Below are 24,297 nucleotides of genomic sequence, written 5' to 3' on the forward strand. Positions count from 1 at the left end.
GGTTCGAATACAGATTGTACACTTGAGCACCATGTGAAGAATATGAATTTATATGAGCAGTACACTATTGCTATGAGTTACTTTTCTTGGCTTTATTCTATCTAGGTTAATAGAAAAATTATTATTAAGTATAATCATTAATTAAAATCATAATTAATATTATTAATAAATAAATAAATATTAATAAATAGTAATAGTAGCTAAAAAAATGAACAAGCAAAGTAGAGAAACAAATGGAGGCTACTTGAAAAGGGCTACAACCGATGGTAGGTGACAGCAGTTGTACCCTACATATACATAGGCCTCATGGTGGCACTCTTCCTATAGCAGCCAGCTCAGAAAATATACAATTCTGCATTGTTTCATATGCACAGTTTACACTCTAGTGATTACTATATAATAACGCGAAGCAATCAATTGACCAATTCAATGTGTAAACAAATTTTAGTCAAGTACTACCTATTATATGAATTTAATTGGTTAATACCAGTCAAATTAAAAATCAATCCTTATTAATTATAAATTCTTAGACACAGCAAAAATAGATATAATTTCTTATAAAAGTATATTGTAACTGAATTCAATTATAGGATTTCCTCATTTTGGACAATATACATACTATATATCATTGTACAATGCTTTGGGGACTTGACCATTCAGCATGAAATAGATATAATTTATATAATAGTATATCATAAACTGAATTTAACTATATAATTTTTTTTTATTTTGGACATACTGTGATAACTATACAATGCTTTGGGACTGTTCCATTCAGTATGAAAAGATATAATTTCATATAAAAATATATTATAACTGAATTTAACTATAGAATTTTCTCTTTTGTTTTGGACAATTTTCAAATTGTATATTATTGTATATTATTGTATAATTCTTTGGGGACTGTTCCTGTCAATATGAGTAGATATAACTTCATATAAAAGTATTTCATAACTGAATTTAACTATACAATTTTCTTTTTTTGACAATTTATACTGTATATTATTGTACTATGTTCTGGGGACTGTTCTTTTCAGCATGAATAGATGTAATTTCATATAAAAGTATATTATAACTGAATTTAATTATATGATTTCCTGTTTTGGACAATTTACATACTGTGATAATGTTTCGTATTCGATTGGGACTTACTCGCTGACTATGTTACTCAACGAAAAGTTAGCATTATTTAACCAAAGGAATACAAAAAGTACTTAACAAATTTTCTGTTGAGTATGAAAGTTCCCATTCGAATACGACAATTGTACAATACTCTGAGGACTGTTCTGTTCAATGGATTTGGCCAATATTAGTTCAATACAAGGTTTTGTGCATTGTTTCTATCAATGCATCTGTCCATTCTTGTCTTTGGGTGTCTTCAAAACATCGGAAATTTCCTTCAGTGTGTCGGCCATGTTGTTTTCTACTTCAACTTCATCTCTTAGAACCTTCAGTAACTACAAAAATAAGTACAATTAATATATTAATCAAGATAATTTTTATATTAAAGAATGCCCATTCTGCAATACAGGGATTTCTTTAAAAAAAAAATTATAATTTCTTAAAATACATTTTGTTACAAAATTGGAGAAGAATCATATAAATTAAAAAATATACATAAAAATGGAATTGTTCACAAATTATACAAAAAAATCACTCTTATTGTGCATAATTTGTTACTGTGTAGCACTGTTGACTGCTTGCATCACTGTCTTTAAATTTTTGTATTAATACTATCTTAGATAATAATACTAGTATTATGATATTATGACTTATTGTTATAATTATCAATTATTGTTGCTGTCATAGTTTCTTTTATCGTCATTAATATAATCCTTATAATTCACAATTAGCAACATTATTTTACTTTATTCAATATTCAAAATATTTATCATAACACAATAAATATTTGTGGCCAGGTAGCTTTTGAGAAAGGAACATAAAAATAAGGAAGTAAACAGTAGTATTATCTTGTACATATTTTGCTTACCTTTGCTTTGTGTTCTTCAGCATAGGAATACAGGTGATAAAGTGTGCTGGATTTACTAAACAAACCACTAAAATTCTGAATGAAAAAATAGTTACATGAAATAATAATATATATATATTCCATTATCTTCCTATCCACTCACTCCTGAAGATTGCTACTGCATGAAACATCTGTAGAGTATGTAGAGTAAATTCATGCTAGCTGAAATGCAATTGGTATCAAAAGCACACCATCTTTTGGAAAAGACGTTTAAACCATTGGTTATGTATGCAAAATGGCCCATGTGCATGTTAAAGAAACGCAGTACACTCTTCGCAAAAGAGTAGGGGATTGTCTCCCTGTGTACTGCCAAATTCACCACCAGAAGTACCCCACCGGGAATAAGTCTCAAGTCTTTCACAAGTTAGCCTTGGTGTGTATCCAATCCCAATCCAACCCAATCCAAGCCTACCTCTAAAACTAATTACCTGGCAAGCAATGTCAAGCTCCTCTACCAGTTCCTTGCGATTGCAATCAGGCATGTTGCTAACACTGGAATAGAAACTATCCACAAGTTTACGGTAACTTTCAATCTCCTTCGTGTACAGTAAGCGATTTACTGGCGATTCCTGTAAAGAAAATGTAAATAAAATATTAACAAATATCTACACAAGTGTCACATATATTTTCATATTATAAAACTTTCTTTGACAAAAAACTATTTTTTGTCCAAATATAGTCATGTTTTGCCTATATATGAACATGTGATGTCATCATGACCATATTTAGGCATATCACATGTTTTTGTCAAATAAAATTTTATAGTCTGGACAGAACTTTATGGTGCATTGAAAGTTTTTGATCTTTGATGATTAAGGCCTGTAGTAGCACTTTCACACATGACAGCCAGATTTTGGTGTTACCAGTTAGATAGAGGGCAACTTCGGGTAAACACAGCATAATAATGTTGTAATGATCATGATGATTATAATGATAATAGTGCAGATGATGATAAAGATGATGATAAGAATGATAAAAGTAATGATTATGATGTAGGATGATGATAATAACGATGATGCATATGATGATGATGGATAGTGATACTGATGATGAACTTAACGATGATGCAATAATACATACTTTTAAGCATGTAAGTTTGAACTATGCAAATATGAACACAAATCTATCACCTTTTAGTAAAATAATCCACCAACTACAATAGTATATTACAGACAATGTCAATTATAAAATCTTACCTTGGTAAATTTGATCTTGACGGCCGAACATGAGTCCAAAAATGTACGAGAAATGATATCAAGCGCAACCTCTACAGGCCTCATTTGAGCAATATCGAAGATGAAATTAGGATGGGTAATCACTGGCACCCAAAAACGTGCAAGAAAGCTGCCAAAGAAACAAATAATAGGTCAAAATTATTCTAAATATTTATGCTTATGCTTTGATATTTAGCATGGAAACTTGGGTCTAGATGCAAATAAAATATGTATAAACTTACTTTGATGAAAGTAGAACTATTTCCCCCCCACCTCCTTTTTATTACCTTTGTCAAAACTATCATATTTTATGTGACATATGTGTGTGATGTGCCCATATTTCGGCATGATTGATGTCATATTACACCCAAATACGGGCATATTAAACAGACATTCAAAAATCATATTTGTAGTCTTAGCTTAAATAAATTTATTAACTAAAATTACTTAACTGGGCATTAGGCCAAATTAAAAAAATTAATGTGTTGGCCACGTTCGACCGACCCAAAATGTAAGAAATTGAGGTTCAACATTTTCGGTTTTTTTTTTTTTTTAATTTCACTACAACGAAAATTTTTTTTTTTATTTAGCCTTAGTAAATATTGACAGAAATGTACTGCAATTCAAAAAATTATATATTCAACCATTGTTAAATTAACAATACAATATATATGGCTTCTAGAATGTCTGCTACTCTATTTACAATCTATTATCAACACAATTTATAAATACAATTTTCTCTTACCTGTGATTCTTCCACGTCTTCAGAATACTGCTGTCAACCTCATGCTTCCCTCCTTCCTTGTCAAACAGGTCAAATAGGTACTTGATAGCAAGGGGCACCTTGTGAGTGTTATTTGGAGTCTTCACAATAGCTTTGAACATGTCATCCACATACCTCTGAATTGTTTCCTGGTAAATAGTATTAATAAATGAATTAATGAATGAATGAATGACTGATTACAATTAATGAAGGAATGACAGATACTGTAGATTAATGAAATAAACAAATGATGATGATAATAATTATAATGAACTAATGACGATAGCAATGAAAAAATTATTGATAACATTGATGGAACCTGCAGGGGGAGAAAGGTAATTCTTAGAAAAAAAATGGCGGTGTTATACACAAGCAGAATCAGCAGTGGCTCCAGAAATTTGCCTGATGGGGGTTCTGAATGAAGGAGCCAACTAGAGACTTGCCCATAAATTGAATACAAAGACCTAAAATTTAGGTTAAGGTTTAAAATTCATTATAGCTGGAAAAGTGGGCTTTTGAAACACCATGCAAATATTTTGGGCTCCTTATTTTTTTAGATTTTACTTGGTCAGGCTTGGGAAACAAAGTTTTTTTTTTTTAAAGCTTTACCAATGTGTAGAATTTGCTAATTATTAATTATTCTTGGTCAATACAAAACAATACTTTATTTGAAAAACCACGCCTGTCCATTGGCAGCACAGGTCATGCGTAGCATAGAAACGGTGCTTTCATAAAAGGAAACAATTTAAAATAAATAATATATACAGATTCACAGCAATGTACAAGATGTGAAATTTAAATTCTTAAAACTTGATAGATCTTCATGAACATTCACCTTTGTGGACACCAGTCTTGGAAAGTGAACTTCTTTAATCATTTTCTTTCTCTTGTACTGGATGGTTTGACCTCGTTTGAATTCTTTTCGAACCTCAGACCTCAGGTCTCTTGGAGCAGCTGAATCATCATCTTTCACCTTTCATAGGAAAGCAAACTTTTTATTAAAAATATAGAGATAGTAATTATAGTACAGCAGCTGTCTCTTATACACATCTAGATGTGTATAAGAGACAGCGATAGCACTGCGCCTACCCCATAAGGTGATGCATCGCAACTGAGTATCAGTGGCAACGTTGGGTTATAATGCACAATGACTTGTGATGATTGCAACATTTTCTTTGACATTTTGGCAGCACAGGTCACGTGTAGCATAGAAACGGTGCTTTCATAAAAGGAAACAATTTAAAATAAATAATATATACAGATTCACAGCAATGTACAAGATGTGAAATTTAAATTCTTAAAACTTGATAGATCTTCATGAACATTCACCTTTGTGGACACCAGTCTTGGAAAGTGAACTTCTTTAATCATTTTCTTTCTCTTGTACTGGATGGTTTGACCTCGTTTGAATTCTTTTCGAACCTCAGACCTCAGGTCTCTTGGAGCAGCTGAATCATCATCTTTCACCTTTCATAGGAAAGCAAACTTTTTATTAAAAATATAGAGATAGTAATTATAGTACAGCAGAAACCCTCAATTAAGAACCCTGATTCTACAAATCCCCAATTTTATGAATGCAACATATTTAAAGGGATGTCAAAAATGTAGTCAGCTACCTTTGTAAATCTATAGAATTGGCTCTAGTTTTGTTAGTTTCCTTATGTAATAAATAAATATTGAATTTGTTCTTTTTTTGTTTCTTTTTAATGATTTATTTATTATTTTTTTGTTTTAGATTGATCTTACCAAGTGATAGTAGGAAATTCCTTCTTCAGGCTGAAAGTCAAACTGGATTTCAGTCAACACAACATTTTGGTATCCTAAATGGTAAAAATTTTAAATTTGGCAAGATTGTAGCTTCATAATTGTTAATATTTTTTACCTTCATAGTGGCAACAACATTTAAATTAGCCTTACAATTTGCTGCCCTCAGATTTAAAATAACTTTTGAATTTGCTGCCCTCACAGTGAAAACAATTTTGGAATTTGCTGCTCTCACAATGAAAACAACTTTTGAACAAAGATCTTAAAAACATAAGGCAGCATTCTCTGCCATTTATGAGTAACAAATAGAAGCGTCGATTTGGCAGAGAAGTAATCACTTTTGGGAGAGCGTGTCCTAGTTGTTGCCATGATCTGAGATGGCTCCGTACACGTGGTTGATACTTTCTAGTTTATACTACGGTGGTACGGTTGATACAGAATTGGTCAAAGTTCAAAAGTAATCACTTTGTAAGAGGGTGCTGTACACTGCATTATAACCGAATTTGCATGCAACAATCGCAGAGAACGCTATCTTGTAATTATAAGATCTTTAAGATAGTATAATACATACTCATCGAAATGCATGCTATCGTGTCGAGATTCAATATTTTGACATTAATTATGTCATCATCAGCAGGAATAAGATCTTTGGTTTGTATCAAAGATGTTATAAACACAAGATAGTGTTCTCTTTTACGCGCAACAAATAGAAGCGTCGATTTGGCAGAAAAATAATCACTTTTTGGAGAGGGCATCCTAGTTGTTGCCATGGATCTGAAATAAGGTGTTCGTGTCATGCCAAAGTTCGTTGCCAAGTACATTAATTGTTCCTTAATTGTTATAATGAGTGGGCACATTGTAAATTGACACTTCTATTGTTTTGTGTAAATGTAAAGTTGTGCGGTGTACGCTATGGTTAAAGCGATCAAAGTTTAAAAGTAATCACTTTTGCAAGAGGGGACGTACACTGCATTATTACAGAATTTGCACGTGGAAAAATTGCAGAGAATTTTTTCAATTTCAATTTATTTATTTGGGTACAACATGAGAAAAACTTACAAGCACAAAGGCCAACATAACTGAGAACGCTATCTTGTGTTTATAAGATCTTTGCTTTTGCTGCCTTCACAGTGAAAATGACTTTTGAATTTGCTGTCCTCACTATGAAAACAACTGTAATTTCCTTTCATACAAAGAATGTCATATTGTTATAGTTCTTTAATTTTGTTAATATACCAAGATGATTTTTTTCCCAATAGCGCTAGATGATACATAATTACTACAATTAATCTACCAATATACACTGACTTGACCAATGGCAATTACCTTGTCCTTTAGAAAAATATGGAGACGTTGGACTAACAACATCACCTTGTACATCAACATTCACAACACTCTTCCTAGCAATCAATGCCACCACAGATCGATTTTGAACCTAAGAAAAATGAATAAAATTACTCCTCAATTTATTGTTTGTTAATGTTTCTATTGACTGATTGATTGGTGTAATAATAATGTGTACACCACACACCACATAGATAATTCTGAAAAAGAACTGTTCTTGTTGTTGAGAATGAATAATAATAAAATAATTAAGAAGATGAGAGTAGCAGTGGAGTACCTAGTCTTAAAATGGAGGGCATGTGGCGGATCGATGATTACGTGAGGGGTAATAGCTCGCTAAATAAGGTGATTTTTAACTACTTGAGCATAATTTTTCCATTAGGGGGAAAATGGGAAGTGCGAGTATTTATTGGGGGCTGCACACCCTAGATACGCCACTGAACAGTAGTGATGATGAGAACAACAATAATTATAACATTAAACATATGTTTTTTGACGTAGTCATATGTATTAGTTTCATTGTGTTTTACAAAATTTATAACAGTCTGAAATATTTTTGTTGCCATAAAAAATATGAACATGTTACTTGCCCCAAAATCAGTGAGGGTGTTGATTTTCTGCCAGTTGCCAGACCTAAGTGAGTTATTGTCTCTATCATTTAGCACCAGGTGGCCATTTCTGCCATTTCTCCACTCTGTTTGGAATAATACCAAAGAAAAGTGCTTGAAGCAGTAAACAAATAAAAAAAAAGAAAACAATTCGAAGAATCAACTAATACTACACTCAACATTACCTACCTGTAAGTTGATTTTGCATAAGTTGAAAATTTGCCAATGATAAATTTATTTCCAAGCCACTTTTTTTTCTGTATTTTTAATGATAAATAGTTGCTATAATTCAAATTTCTAATTTTAGGTTTTAGGACTGAAATTTATACACCAAAAATTGACTTAAACTATGGTAAAACTATCCCCTGCTGGTAATTTTGAGTCAATGTTTCAGCACTGGAATTGTATAAATATTTGTACAGTATTCATCACGACACACTAAGGCTGATTACTCACTGTGGCGTTCTACAGTCTTAGGACCTCTGCACGACAACTTAAACTTTGCTCCCTGTGAGGAAATGCTATAATACGTTACGCTGTCAGTGGCAGTCTGAATGAATCATCATTAACGATTTGTTTCGTGCATGTTGTGGCGTTTCTTTCCCCATAAAATCGCATCAACTGACGAACATGGGGCGCAGCAAGTGGCCAGCTTAACACATTATACATACCGAGATCCAATTCGTCGATCTTTGGTCGGGCTGAGAAGGGACGATTCTTGTACATTCCGTCAAGGAGCTTTGTCTTTACCTGTGAGATACTATCGCAGGTGAGCACTGTCACTTCAATCTGTTCCCCATCTTCATCATTCAGCAATACCACTAGAGACTAAAATAAAAAATAATTATCATATATAATAGTTCATCTTATTGTGTTCACACAAGCTAAACGTGTATTGTCATTATATAACAATCATGTTTGTCAGCATATCTTCACCCAAGTCCTGTATCATCTTTAATAAGAGAAAGTTTTGTTTCATCATGATGTTGGTGTATTTATTGACCATATATTATCATTTTGAAAACATGCTTTGTTCTATTTGGAGAAATGTTCGAAATATTAATAGAGTACTATTGCGTTATTTTTAGTTCTGCCTCCCATTCTCAGTTAAATCGTATTGACAAAATTTATTTTCAGTTCAACAAATCCTTTGTCAACTGTTTTGGGTACTCCTGTGGTCACTTGCTGCCCACTGATAAATATTTTTGTTATATATGTTATTTTTGTATAGATATGTTTAATTCACACTACAGTTCTAATTTTGTTCATATGTTTGGTCTTCATGTTAATTGTAGAGTGTTACGGTCTTTGCATGTTTTCGATGTTCCTTTCAGTCGTGTTTGTGTTTGTAAACAAAGTTCTATTTCTAGGTTACCTTCTTCTTACAACCATATTGTTTCTGAAATTAGTAAAATTAGTAACACTGATATCTTTTTAAATAGTTTTAAACATTTTCGATCTCCCATTTTAAAACATATCCAGGTTTAAGAAGCCTTTGTAACTGTGTTTTGTTTCTTGTTTCTTTGTTTTTTCGGTGGGGCAGGAGTTAGGAATGTCCATCCTGTAGGTGGGAATTTATCGCTTTTGGTTTGGAAATAAATAAATCATCTCAATAATTTAGTGATGATGGTTACTTACAATTTCTTCTCCTTCAATTCCGGAAGGTAAAATATGATCAATGCTGAGGGAATGAGTGGAAAAATTGGTAACAGCATCCACTGGTCCCATCTGGATCCGGCACTTGATGGCCTGGTACAGCAGATAGAGTGGGAACGCAGCATGAAACTAAGAGTACAAAAAATGTAATTTAATTTTTCATAACATGCCATCTTAAATTTTAAAATTTTGTATCGACAGACAGAATTAAAACTTAGATATCCAAGAGAAAAAAAATATATAGAGTATATCATAGTTCTTTGGTATAAGCCAACCCTCCACCCCCTTGAATACAAAAAAAAAAGACCGATAACTACTTAACTAAAGCTTTTTTTTTAATGCATAGTGATCTGTGTATAATTGTTTGTTATAAACAGCAGGGTGGACAACTTACCTTTAGATAGTTGTACATAGACAAAGCAATCCAATTGGACAAAAGCTTCTCTGTCACTGTCTCATTCCTGTCAAATTAAGTAATTTCATTTATCATTGGTATTAATAATTTCACCAATTAGATGTTTGATATAAATAAAAAAATGAACAATGGTTCTGCACTTATTTTATTAACAAAATATTGGCGTGGCCGCTTTCCATGACCGTTTCCCATCATAGGCCCTACATCGTAAATAAAAGTTTATAAAAGATATGCTTGTGTAGTCATTGTGTTATTAAAACTCTGTTTCTCAAAATGTTTCATTACACACAGAGTATACTCTAAGGCCGAGGGGATTTCCAAACGGCGCTTAGCGAAAAAAATCATGCTTGGTGCGGCGCTTATTCAAGAATTTACGGTATGCTTCATACACGGGCTGATCGACATTCATCTTCTCTTCTTTCCTATCAGTATGTAGAGTTCCTAACCGTGCTCTAGATAGATTGTACATTACCATCTTGTCCCTCTAGCTAAAACAAAAAAGAAGCAGCGATAGAATTTACAGTATACACATGCACACAATGGCTTCCACCAGTTCAGTCTTGCTAAGAACTATTATAGGGCACTGCAGTATCACATACCTGATCAGCACTTGCTTAGCCTTCTTTGAATACATATGATCTTCAATATACTCCTTTAGAAGGATCTCCAGGATGCTGTAATCAATCAATTGATCATGAAATATGTGACATGGTATTCAATAAGATGACTGAACAATTTATATAAGCACTTCATGTATTTCCCTCCCTCAAGTATGCATAGTGTATATCTACTACATTTGTACAAGACATCACATTTTAGCAGTCTTTTTTGAGGTTAGTTTAATGAATAAATGGTTGTTTATTCTGTGTCAGTAATCATTTGGGACCCTAAATACTTTTAAACAAGACTCTTTATGCAGCTAAGGGAGAAGGGAGCTAATCATGTGACCCCAATGCTTTCTATTTTAGTATCTTTATAATTTTTATTCAAGTATCTTTATGAGGCTTTGGAAAAAAAGCTTTTCTCACATCGGAGAAGGCCAAGCCACCCCCCTCCCCTTTCCCATGATGACTCATCAGACAAAAAAGGATTCATTTTTTGTTTACTTCTTAAAAAGTAAATCATCTAAAATGCCACTTACTCAGTTAAATATTCCAACTTATTCTCCACAATCATTGCAACAGTTAGTAATGATGCAAAATTACCTCTGCAAATGTAGACATAAAAAAAATGTTAAGAAAAAAACAGATCCAACATAAAAGAAGTATACAGATGTAAATTACATAATAAGTAGCGCAACAGCCATGTGTAATATACTGTATGGCAGAGTTGATAGAGCGGTTGAGGCAAGTACACTGCAAACTTCAGCCATAATATTGGCATTGGTCCGAGTGGCAGCCTCGCCTAGTTGTTTGGTGATAAGGGACTAAAAACCGTAGGTCTAGTGTAACAATCGGCTTGTGTACACTTTGAGAAATTCAATATAGATTGATTGAGAGTTTTTTTCCAGATTTTATCACATGTTTTGTTCATAGTCTACATTCTCAGTCTTACTTTTCACGGATTGTGATTTGATCATTGTTGTTTATCATCCGTATGAATGCCAGTAGAAACTGCCTGTCCATCAAGAGCTTTGAGAATTTGAGAAGTGCAGTGTTTTCCCTCTGGTCTTCATCCTAATATAAGAAAAAATATAGTACATAAAAACTAATTCAAAGATATGATACAAGTGGAGTGGTAGTTTATGAGTAAAATACTTAGGCCCCTCCCACTAGGGTCTTTTCCAGCATACGAGTTAGAAGAGTTTGCCAAGTTACTAACTCAGCTATCTGGGAAAAAACTTGTAGGATGATTCGGGAAGCTCGGAGGGAACTCGTACCTACTCAATTCAGCTCTGAACTCTAATAATTTTGAACAGCTTCAAAATCAGTGCTATGAGTTGACAACTCATAGCAAATTTGAAGGACTTGCAGGTAACTTGTAGAGTACTCTGGGTACTCCAACCTATATCGTACACTACTTGAGATACTCGTTGGCGGTTTTGCAATCCACAAGTTTGATGTGAGCACCCCGAAATGAGTACAAGTTAAGTACGAGCACACCGAGTTGGTTACAATCACCAGGAACATTTGGTCCGAATTCTCGTACCTAACTCACATCTAATTCGATAGAAACTCATTATGCTCGTAATAATCTCGTAAATCTCGTAGTGAACTTGATGATTCGCTCAGCATAATTCAAATATAACTCGTAACCAACTCTGTAAGGTCGTACCTCTCTCGTAGCTAACACGTAGTAAGCTTGTATAGAGGTCCTTTCCCAAGTAATTTACGACTTTCACAAGTTTTTAACTCATAGAACTCATGCGACTCTTGGATGAAATAAACCTTGGTGGGAGAAGGGATTTAGATGAATACAGTAAAGTTTTTCCGCAGAATTTCCTTTAAAAAAATAATGGAATTGTCCCTGTTGTAATCAATACATCGGTGGTATGTATGGTTTCGGCCTGAGGGTGTGGAAATTGAGAATGTGGAACTACATCCCTATCCCAATGAAAATTTAATGGCCATTTCTAGTGTTTTTAACCCCTGCAGTGGGACCAATTTTCCCCATCGGGAGATGGTGCATCAGCATAATACCAGCCTACACCATCTGTATAATTATCTATATTTGAATTAAACTTGGGACCAGTCAGTTCATCCAGGTACATATTCATGTAATACACTGCATAGGGTTAAATATCTAATGGCAAACTGCACCTACCCTCTCATCAATTTCGACGGAATCGGGTATAACTTCAAAACCTGTGAACAACATGCTGCATGCATAATCACGGTGACTAAGGAAAGGCATTCCAACGCCCTTCAAGTCTTCAGTAAGATCCGTTAGCCCCAGTGTTAGGTCTGCTATGGCTGCAATTAATAAACCAAATAGCTTTTGATGAATGTAAATTAGGAAAATATAACAAAACACTAATGATCAAATTAAACAAAAACAGAAATTATTAAATTAAAAAAAAGCACATGTCAGATGCAATGAGTGGATTTGGCTCACAATGCAAACAATATCAAACATGTTAGAAATTTTGCATCCTTCCTCAGCAACAACCATTAACAAAACTCACTATTAAGAAATGTAGCTGATTTATTCTTCAGGAATTTTTTTCTTGCATTAATCTAAACTTTGTATAATATTTTCCACACAGTGTATGATATGCAACTATTCTAATTGCTTAATAGTGTATATATACTTTAAATATCTGCTGTGGGTGTTTTGCAGCCTGGACATTTTGTAACCAAAGCATAAGCATTTAAGGTCTCAAAGTGTCCGGGTTGCCAGATATCCGTGGTAAAGTCGAAGGGGGCCTGGGTTTCTGGAGGTGTCCTGGTCACTAAATGTCAACATTCCTATATATTAAAAATTATTTTGTATAATAAATGTATTTTTATGTTTAATTTGTACAGTTGTTAATGGTAGCCTTTAGATACTGTTTCGTTTACGCGCTTTCCAATTTGTTAATTTTTTGGTTCTTTCCTACACCGACTTGCCGAAAACAGGTCTTCCTGTGTTAAAATAAAGCTAATTATTTTAATATTATTAAGAAAGAAAATATTAAGCATGATTTTTGTATGCTGAAGTCCATTAATTCCACATTTCAATTGATACTTGTTTATGTTTGACCTGTTTGCTACATCGCTACATGCTCGCCGACAGCTTTCGGTGATGCTGACTGATTGGCCATATCGTCAGGGACTACTACGCTAGTGCATCGATTGCAATTCAATTCAATTCAAATGTATTTGAGCATAATTCAACACATTACAAATAACAAAACAATGAACAATAAAAAGATAATTTAGTAAAACATATACAGCTCAAGATAACCCAAAAAAACCGAATCGGTTTATTTCCGTTGGGGTCCCTTAAATGAAAAAAAATACCTAAAAGTTGGTTAAAAACTAAAACAAACATTGAAAATTTAAAACAACCTTTAAAATTTCTAATAAAAGTAAAACTAATAAAAGAAATAAAACCCATTAAAAGTATGTAAAAGTGAATGTTAAAAAACAGGTAAAAAACAATAAAAACTCTCGTTAAACCTTAAAAGACGTAAAAGTGTAAGTAAAAAAGCAGGTAAAAAGTGGTAGGTATAAGATTTCACAAAATATTATGTTTATGTTTAAAGAATATTTATATGTTATACAGTAAAAAACTTTCGCGATAGTGTAGCTATTTTAAGGAAACCATGCTTTAAATTGCAGCCAAGCCAGGTTGATAGTGACTGGTTTCTTTTGATTTGTTCTACATTTGTCAGTCACTGGTTAGCTTGTTTTATAGATAGTTTAGTTCAAAAAAGGTGTCAGTGGTTTATACAGTACTTATTCTAGTTAAATTTGACTTAACAAATATATGGGACATGCACAAAAGCACTATGGGAGAACTTTCAGCCAATAGGTTGAATACAGTAACAAAAGATGACGTTGATGATGATGAATTTATTGACAAAAGCATATTATGTTGCATTAGCCAAATTTACACATGTGCACACTTGGGTTTATAGCACAGTAATATCCTAAATGTTCCTAATCATGAAATGGCCTCTAAACATTAAACGTTTTGCTAATACAAAAATTCAACATTTTAAATGCGTACCTTGTCTGGCCTCATCTTTAACAGTTTTTTCCAACTCGTCCATCTCAAGAAGAATGTTCTTCACCTCGTTTTTGATCTGGCTTGTTCTATACTTGTACCTGATAGCAATGATGCTGATGATGATGATGAAGACAAGTAGCGTGCAGATAATGATCAACATGACAATGTAATCAATGCCTGGGTACTTAATATCTCCAAAAACCTTGTGGATGTTGTTATGTTTTGCCTGTGAACATTAATGTTTGTATTGTATATACGTATATATATGTATCTTAAGGATCGTTGAAGCAAGAAAAAAAATCTGCGCAAGTTCTGTTATTTACCTGGAATTTAGATACTGTGCATTGCTTTAACAGGTGTCAAATGTAAAAAAACATCTAGAGCACAATTGCCTATTTTGAACATCGAATATTAGGGTAGATAGCTATGTAAGGTCGTGTGTGTTTGACCAAATGCCATCTTTACGACCATTAAAGATATGTTAATGGCTCTACCTTATTGTGATAAATTCAGCGCATGAAAACTGTACGCCAGACTAGGCCTACGTATGTTGTGTGTGCTCTCACTGTCTGCTCCCAACCAGGCATGAAGATGTCTGATATGGGCCACTGAGCAAATAAATAGAAATAAAATTTTATTTTCGGCCAATTAGCGCACCCCCACCACAAAAAAAAGGGTATTAAAAAAAAGTTTTTATTTATTTTAATCACGCCTGCCGCTGACTTGAAATCTCCAAAAATAAGATATGTATATTTCTTACTAATTATATATATTTAAAGCATTTAACCATCCCTTTAATATTACAGTTTACATTCATTAATAAATTTATATTTTCTCCTCCGTATGATGTTTTTGATACGATACTTCTTTATTTTCATTTTAACAACACGGTAAAAATTGAAATTAGTGTTGATTGATCTGATAGGCAAAAACAGATATAAATAATAATAATTAAAAAATAGATATTAAAAAATACATCCCTTGAGAGAATAATACTACTTGCTATTTTATTTTTATTTTTTTCCGCCCTCGTTTGACAATTTAAAAAAAAGTAAGTTCGCGAAACAAGGTTTAAAAAAAATTCCCACCCTATTCTAGGAACTCATTTATACTCCTTCTTCTAAAACATGCAAAATTGATTGAGGAATTTGAACCTTGACCTCAATTTTGAGCCCCCAAACCGCTACACATGTGTCAACTGCTCCCAAATTATGCCTAAACATTGTAATGGAATGAAATAGGAATGTAACTTACACTGACAAGGGTAGCATCATATTTTTCACTGGAAAGTTGCACTTTCACATGGGTCATTGCAATTTCTATTACTGTTAACTCAGTTTCTCCAATAAACACGCTTACATCTTCCACATCACTAGCCAGTGTTATGTCCAACCCCTGTATTACAGACAACACAAAGGACCAGTTATACAACAAAAGCAGAAAAAATTGTTCAGGCTTATTATATTAAAAACTTTAAAATAGTTTATATTTACATTAGAACCAATCCATCCTTACCTTATGAAATTGTTAGCATATAAAAGAAAAATTTAAAAATATATTTAGAAAAAAAAAACATTAAAAAAATTAAACAAAAAATAAAAACAAAAAATATATAAGATATAATAAAATATGTCTTACATATAAAAAAAAATATGTATCACTGTCTTTCAACAAATAGAAGCCATCATCATCTACAAAACTATTGTAAACAGATTTATCTGTGAAGTTGAAGTAGACCGGATTTGGGAAATAGGTCAAGCCAGCCGAGTTCAGCTCTAAACCATCCAAAATAAAGGTGACAGATAACTCATCTCCTTTAGTTGCCTGCCGTTTTCTCCGGGAAGAAGAATCACTAATTATTGGGGAATCACATATCATTGATGATGCTGTTTTATTTTTGCAATTCTGAGAAAGAGAAAAAAGTTAATGGATAGATGAAAGGTAAAACAGCATTATTGGCCAATTCAGGTTTAAAAAAAAACTTAGGCCTATATGAAGTATGTGGCTCCGATTTATATGTCTGATGCTACTTTACTTTGAGAAAAAGAAAGAACATATTGTTTTTTTGTCATCTTCATTTGGGTCCTGACTATAAACTCGATATTGCCACAATTAAAATAATATGTGAAATATAATATAAGGTAAGAAGTACTGAGGGTGGCAGCTCTCAATATTAAGAATCATTTTAATAAAAAAAATTACAGTAATTATTCTATAAACTGAATCTTAATATAGAAAAATTACTTACGCAATAAAAAAATTGATCTGACCCTTTAGTCACTCGCATCCTGGCATCCTGTACATACTGGAAATCAGAACCATAAACTGTTATGACACGGCCACCTCTACAAAAAGGACAGAAATCAGCTAAATAAATGTTAAGACTGTAGTAGCAGTGCCCCTGCCTTCAGAGATGTCCAAAAGAGGGGGGGGGGGGGGGGGGTCTCTTATACACATCTAGATGTGTATAAGAGACAGATGGTGCTCCTGGCACATTCCACCAGGAAATTTTTGTTTTCTTTTCAGAATTACTTCTGAGTTGTTTTGGGGAATAAATTATTATTTTTTTGTTTTTTAACTTTCTAAAAAGAAGGGGAATGGGGGGGCGGCCATCCACCCCTAGCCTGACCACTCGGCCACGACTCGCCCAAAAAATGCAGTAAAACTGGGTACACACTGTCTCAAATCACCTAATTTTGCAAGCTTGCGCACCCCACCCCCCACCTAATTGATCCCCAACTTCACCTTCATGCCCACTATATACTCCTAGATACACCACTGCCATGGAATCGAGTTGGTCCAACTGACACCACAGTGTATACCCAGCTTAACAAAATACCTTTCACAAAACGTTGTAGGGGCTTCGTTTTGCTAAAACGGAATCACTCATGCGTGACTGTCCTTCTGGCCGTCCTACATTATCTGCACACATCATAGATTTGGCCAAATTGCGACCTAGAATCCATGCGACGAGAACTTAACATTCTTGCATGCACAGAAGACTTTTAGTGAAGTCATTATGTTCAACATCCTACCGTCATCGTGCAATTGAAATCTCTAATATATTACCCACTGTCATTAGATCCCTAGGGGATAAGGGACCCTTCTGGAGTGCTAATCAATCTTAGAAAGAAAAGTAAATTCTTGCCGAGCCACTATAATAAATGTCAATGCACTATCATTTGTAAGTGTTCCACAGCAACAACAATTTTTATTTGAAATCACTTGGTTGCTAAACCATCATTTACAGTAGATACCACATAAAAAACAAAGTGATTTAAAATAAAAACTAAAACTAAAAAACAATAAAAATTCAGCATGGACTTACGCATTGATGCTCTTTTTCGGGTTATAATCAAAGATCTTGGGATTTGCCCGGTAGCAGAACCTGTCAGGCACATGCTTCTCCACAAAACCAAATGTAACTGTTACTTCGTAACATGCATTCGTTTCATGAGCTCCAGTCTTACAAACAATGTGTGTTGAATTTTTGCTAAGGATTTGAAAAAAAAAACCAGAAAAGTGTGAATTTGCAGAATTTATGTATTTGTTCATGTGCTAATTCTCTCCTTCTATCATGGACAAATCACCACAAAATGAGTTTACGAGACTTATTTGATATCTTTAAAAAAATATATATTTGTCAAAAATATCAGTGTTCTGGTAAGTTTAATATTTAGATTTCACAATAGCAAAAGTCCTGAGTTGATTTACAAAGATTAGAAGTGTTACAGCACATTTTCAAAGGCCATACAGTACAGTTTACAGAATTGATAGGAAAACCAACACACACAATTTATTAGTTGTATATCTTTAGAGGTAATATTCTTTGAAGTATGATTCTGGACATCTGATTTTCAAAATGATCTTACTCCTGTTGTACTTAACGTAGTGTAGGGACATTATTCAAAGAACAAACTAAAGCCTATAATTTTATGAGTCTTGTGGTACTTTTGGTGACATACAGTATTTGTAAAGTAAACTTTGACAGCTACATCAGAAACAATCTGTTAAAGATTTTTACCTCCGAAAACAGTAAATTTATTGTTACTATACTAACAATCTCAAATAAGAAACAGTGGTGGCACCAGCAATTGGCAAAATGGGCCCGGCCATAGCCATTAGGGAGTCGTGGTAAAATCTGTTAGGGAAAATGAAACACGGTGGGTGTTGATGATGAATCACCTGTCGAGAAAAAGCTGGCACTCCCTGCTTATAAAGTATGGTGTGTGTCGTTGATCTTACCTTTCAACCCCACAAATGGAGGTGTTGATATAGACATTAATTGTTTCAAAATTAAGTTTTTCTCCTTTGATTATTACATCTGTTCCACCTGCCATGATACCCTCTGCTGGGCTTATAGATGACAATATTGGTCTCTGTGAACAATAGCAAGTCATAAATATTAAGGACAGCCTTCAACTGTCATATTTTATAATTAAATTCATAATTGCCAGACCTACCGCATATTTGTAAACAGGGTCTGTGCTATCATATTTATGCCATTATCACTGGTGTATATTATATCAAATATACTACCACCAACACATCGTCGTTGTCATCGTCCTCATTGTCAACATCATCAGCAAAGAATATACAACATTATTCCAAAGCTATACTTGAGAACTGGGTTAACAAAATGTCTCAAAAGTACAATGATCTATTTTTTAGCTTACCATTATTAAATTGCTGTTAACCAATATATGGGATACATTGACACATTCCACCAGGAAATTTTTTACAATTATCTGTTTCAGATGCACGAGTCATTAAGAGAATATATATTTTTGCAAAATAAAAACATTGAATTTCGAGATTTTTCTTGGTCAGTTAGGCATGAGCAATGTAAGACTGTTTTTGGCCTTTATCAATACCACCACCATCAAAATCAATATAATCATACATGAGAATATAAAAACCATTATCACACTCCCGTTTTTTGTTTTTTTTTTGTAATCACTGGGCGAAACTTTTTATACCTTGTTTCGCAAACTTATTTTTTGAAGATCATAAGGGGAGGGGGCAAAAAAAAATTTTTTAATTTTGCTTTCTTGCAAATGGTTTTGCCAAAAACATCAAGAAGGAGAAAATAAGAATAAAATGTTTTTGTTGAATGTAAACAGTGTAGTAATGATATGGTCAAATGCTTTAAATTTATATAATTAGGAAGAAATATACATATCTTATTTTTTGGAAATTTCAAGGCAGCGGCGGGCATAATAAAAATAAAGGAAACCTTTCATTGTCTTCTGAAATTTCCATATATTTGAAATCATCTTGGCAGTAGGTTTGCAAACCAAGGTATAAAAAATCTTGCCTTATCTTAATTAGAATGAGTAACATTACTTGATAATTTAACGGTATGTCAAAAACGACTGTTGACTGTCCAGCTACCGTTACGTTCACCCACTGCTGGCCTTCGTTAGCAAAAGCTGGAGCACAACACGAAACACTACAATAAAACAAAACAATATTTAAAATATTTTGTACAGATAATGTTCACAAAAATACATTATAAAAAAAAATTTCCTAATCAATTCGTTAGCATATATACTTATACTGTGACCTAAAAAGTAACCCTCTGTTAAATATAACTTAGAATACTTAACAAGTATCGATGATCTATCTATAAATGCGTAATGAGTTGAGCCATGCTGAATGGAAAGATGAAGTTGATGTACAGTGAGTACACAATGTTATGTCCATGAGTATATTCCTTCATTTGATGTCAGATACATTTTACAATACAACATTTGTTGGAGAAGTAAAGATAAAAATTAAACACAAATTTACATATCTAGAAAGAAATCCGAAGTTTTAGCTTTTAGAACAATAAAAATAAATTAATCATATGTTCATATATCTGGGGTATTACAAGGGGCTACCAATACTTCATCTGGCTTTATTCCCATTTTAAGTCGGGTCGCTGCAGCTGTCCTCCAATTAGTCCTGTGTTGATTGTTGGGGATGCTCTGGCCTTGGTCCTTTTCTTTACGATCCACATCATCATATAGTGTAGCAAAAGTTTTACAGCTGGATGCCCCCACCAACTGGATGAACATCTTGAATTACCACCCAATCCAAGGAGCTCTTAAGTCAGATTTTGTTCTAAATTTTGACAGGAGGTCCAGCACCTCCTCTTCACCCTAGGGCAGTTGCCCTGGATCAGTTGCCAATTGCACCAGATTACATGGCGACCAGTCTTATGACCCACCTTAATCTGACCTTATCGCAGTGAAACATTTTTTTTTTTTTTTGCATGCTTATCATACTGCATCATTTATAAGTTTGATGGAAGTCATTCGTTGTTTGTCATTGTTTCCCATGAAGCTGAGTCAAATTCACGCTTGAATAAAACATGGTTATTGAAAGAAACACCCTTGTTTTCGTTTTCTTCATTCATGAAGGTTGAATACAGTAGTGTACAAAAAATTGGAATTTTATAATGGTGAATGAGTATGACAAGTGTGGCAGTGTTTGGCACTTTATTATTAAACAAGCTATAACTAAACCAGGCAAGCTGATGAGGCCTCAAATGTAGTAAATATTTTTAAAAAGTAACAATCAATAGGTAATTTTCACTGTGATCAAAACAAGTTTATGTATCATGTTGGTCCCTGGCGTGATTGGCAGAGGCTGAAGTAAAATTATTGCAGAACGTTTCCTTATATCACATTCCAGTAAAAATTTTATAAAATCATGTGCCAGTATTGTATCTCATGACTATACAGTAGTTTAGTAGGGGACCTAAATAGTAACTATAATCACCTACATTTTTCTTAAGATGATACATAAAATCTTTTTATTATCTGGTACACTTTTTAACATAAATTTTGATGCAAAACAAGAGAAATTTATTATTTCAATTGCACAATGATTCTTATTATCTTTGGTTCAAGGCCAGATAGTAGAGATACTACCACAATGTACTTGACATAAATCTTTCAGGATATCCTTAGTTTGAAGTAGATATTTCTCACATCAAAACCACAAATCTCATACAGTAATTAAAGTGGTAGTCACATTATGAAATATAAATCTATAAATTAAATATATGAAATTATTTGAATTAATTAAATCAGATAAATTAAATGTTATATATGAAATAAATATAATTACAACTTAATTAAATTATTACTATTAAACTTTAATAAAAGTAAATTAATTAAATCAAATAAATACATTAAATCATAAAATCATTTAAATAAAAGTAATAAAGTGGTTATGTCAAAAGCCAATGTAATATATTCTCACTTATACAGTTAATTTTAGATATTCAAGAATGGAAGAACTGTCATACCACAGACCAAAAACCTTATAGTACAATAGCGCACCTAAATAAATTAAATTAATCAAATCAATTTAAATCACTCATATAAATTTAATTAATCATATCAAATAAATAAATGAAATCATAAGATCATTAAAATAAAAGTAATAAATATGTTGTCACAAGCCAATGTGATATATTCTTATGTATACAGTCAATTTCAAATATTGAAGAATGGAAGAACTGTCATACCACAGAGCAAAAATTTAATTAATCACATTAGTCACAAGACTACCACTTATAACAACATAAATATACTTTCTGATTCTCATTTAGTACTAAACTAATATTAAGATTGTTATGAGAATGGCATTTAAATTAGGCACACCGATAAAAACCATAGATTTACAAATATAAAATTAAAAAATCACACTTTAAACAACATGATGACCGGTTAAAAGGGTTAAAGGTTCACTAACCTACGTCCCACTACAAAGCTCTCATTAATAATTTTGCATGGCTTCCCACCGACGTCAATCTCAACCTCATTAACATATTTCCCAAGATCTGTACCATTCAACTGGATATGATCAACGTCCTCAACATCTGAGGATGTGGCTAAAACATTCGGAACAATCTATAGGATTTGTACAAAAAAAAAACCAAGTAGTAAAATAATAATTATGATATTTCAGCCAGGGAAGGTTCCAGCAGAGGAAGGGACAGGGGCTTAAGCCACCTGTCGCAGAGGCCAAGCCAACACGCCTTTACCATTGGCAAAGGCTTCTCCTCTGGCCTCTGTAGGGAATTTTAAGACTGTTGGGACAACTTTGCTCCCTGCCACTGAATGTATACGCTACAACCAACTGGTCTCTAACAGATCAAGTGGTTCGAATGTTTTGATTGTTATTGTACGTTACTTATGTTGTGATTAAGTGTTGAAAATAAAAAATATGAATCAATGTAAGTTAATGATGTCACTTGATATAGTGAAATGTTGATATGTTAACAAAATGTAATTCATGTAATCATTTCATAAAATGTAATGCATCAAAACAGCTGACCTCGTTGACTACTGGGGCTGGACATGAACTTGGTATGTCTGCTTCAACACAATCCGAGGCATAAACACAACCGCCTCGGTTGCACCAGCTACAATTATAGACAGGTGGTGTGGAAAGACTAGACAAACATGTACTGCAATCAGGCTGACCTACTGAACACTTGTAAAGGGTTACTAGAAAAAAAGTAATAAAAGTTAATTTGTATTTATTGTTCACAAGAAGTCAAGTACAATGGATATATAAGATAATTACATAATTAATATGCATAAGAAATGCTTTAAAAACTTAATGTTTATAAAACCTGTCTTTATTTACAATATATATGAAGTGCTTCAAATTGATTACCAATATAGTTACTGATTATCAATTAAAATCAATATTGGTCAATATAAATGTATATCATTACCTATAAATTGATAATCTATATAGTTACTATTATTCCAAGCAACTTTCAGAGTTATGTTCTTCTCCTGCACTTCATCAGAATATTTGTACTAGAATTAGAAGAAAAAAAAACATAACATGAATGAGCATCGGAGCACAGTTCTATGTTCTTCACATAAAACAATGCGAGAAGATACTACGAAATTGAATGTAAAAGCTGTTTGTTTCTCATTTCATGCAAATATTAAATAAAATAAAAATACCATGGAACTGTTACATGTAATGCTGGAGTTACTATTCCTTGTAGCTTGGATTGGATTAGCTTCATCATCATCAACAACACAAATGTAATTGGTGACCTACAACATCAACAGAGACAATACCTTATATAAATTAGAGTTAATCAAGATCAATTATCCCAACCAAATGAATGCTCTGTCAATCAATCAATTACCAATTGACTAATCAATAAATCAATTAATCAATCTCTTGAATAATCAACCACTCAATTGACCAATCAAATAATCAATATATCAGTTTAATAACCAACTACCTAATCGATTGATTAATGATTCAATCCACCCAATCAATAATTCAACCACCCGAGACCTCTACCAGTCAATCAATAAAATAATATATTTGATCAAATCAATAATTAATCAATCAATCACTTGACAACCTGTTGGTTAATAAATCAATTTAAATATATAAACACAACGTCTACATACTATTGGCAGATGACTGGCTTCAATTACAATCTCCTTACTTTTCCCAGAATGCAGTAGTGGATATTTACTCTGAGGAACCAGCCGTGGACAGTCCTAAAAACCAAAAATTTTTGATTATATAAAACATAATGGAAACGATTTTCAATAAGAAACTTTTAAAACAACAAAATTTAATTCATTCAAAAGAAACCATTTCTGTTCATCACTGGATGAATGGCGAGTCAAATAGCCGAGCGGTTAATGGAGGGGTGCCGCAACCTACAGAAACAATATCGGCGCTGGTTCAGCACTCTCGTCTACAGTTCTAGAGGTGGAACAAGTCATCTTTGATAAGGAATATAAAGCTCATGTGCACTATAAAGAACCCAGTAAATCTTCTGATAAGTGGGGGTTACCCCTGTGTAC

General features: G+C 33.1%; 1 protein-coding gene across 1 annotated transcript in view; it reads right to left on the reverse strand.

Annotated features, from left to right (window-relative positions):
- Positions 1–300: 300 nt before the first annotated feature.
- Positions 301–24,297, reverse strand: part of LOC117115364 (plexin-B-like) — a 49,425-nt gene continuing 25,428 nt past the window's right edge. The window contains exons 10-37 of the mRNA XM_033259129.1: positions 23,893–23,985; positions 23,428–23,523; positions 23,187–23,274; positions 22,781–22,953; positions 22,196–22,353; positions 19,793–19,898; positions 18,692–18,825; positions 17,775–17,939; positions 16,695–16,791; positions 16,085–16,351; positions 15,701–15,841; positions 14,447–14,672; positions 12,557–12,705; positions 11,348–11,469; positions 10,935–11,000; positions 10,393–10,467; positions 9,773–9,839; positions 9,361–9,507; positions 8,394–8,550; positions 7,705–7,808; positions 7,097–7,205; positions 5,753–5,826; positions 5,336–5,473; positions 3,989–4,155; positions 3,226–3,373; positions 2,458–2,598; positions 1,991–2,065; positions 301–1,457 (exon numbers count right to left, since the gene is read on the reverse strand). Of these exons, the coding sequence (XP_033115020.1) occupies positions 1,344–1,457; positions 1,991–2,065; positions 2,458–2,598; positions 3,226–3,373; positions 3,989–4,155; positions 5,336–5,473; positions 5,753–5,826; positions 7,097–7,205; positions 7,705–7,808; positions 8,394–8,550; positions 9,361–9,507; positions 9,773–9,839; positions 10,393–10,467; positions 10,935–11,000; positions 11,348–11,469; positions 12,557–12,705; positions 14,447–14,672; positions 15,701–15,841; positions 16,085–16,351; positions 16,695–16,791; positions 17,775–17,939; positions 18,692–18,825; positions 19,793–19,898; positions 22,196–22,353; positions 22,781–22,953; positions 23,187–23,274; positions 23,428–23,523; positions 23,893–23,985 (3,597 nt within the window). The 3' untranslated portion in view covers positions 301–1,343. The remainder of the gene's footprint in view (positions 1,458–1,990; positions 2,066–2,457; positions 2,599–3,225; positions 3,374–3,988; positions 4,156–5,335; positions 5,474–5,752; positions 5,827–7,096; positions 7,206–7,704; positions 7,809–8,393; positions 8,551–9,360; positions 9,508–9,772; positions 9,840–10,392; positions 10,468–10,934; positions 11,001–11,347; positions 11,470–12,556; positions 12,706–14,446; positions 14,673–15,700; positions 15,842–16,084; positions 16,352–16,694; positions 16,792–17,774; positions 17,940–18,691; positions 18,826–19,792; positions 19,899–22,195; positions 22,354–22,780; positions 22,954–23,186; positions 23,275–23,427; positions 23,524–23,892; positions 23,986–24,297) is intronic.

Source organism: Anneissia japonica, unplaced genomic scaffold (assembly GCF_011630105.1).
Source record: "Anneissia japonica isolate Jap-2015-1 unplaced genomic scaffold, ASM1163010v1 scaffold288073_len612986_cov165, whole genome shotgun sequence".
Lineage (NCBI taxonomy): Eukaryota > Metazoa > Echinodermata > Crinoidea > Comatulida > Comatulidae > Anneissia > Anneissia japonica.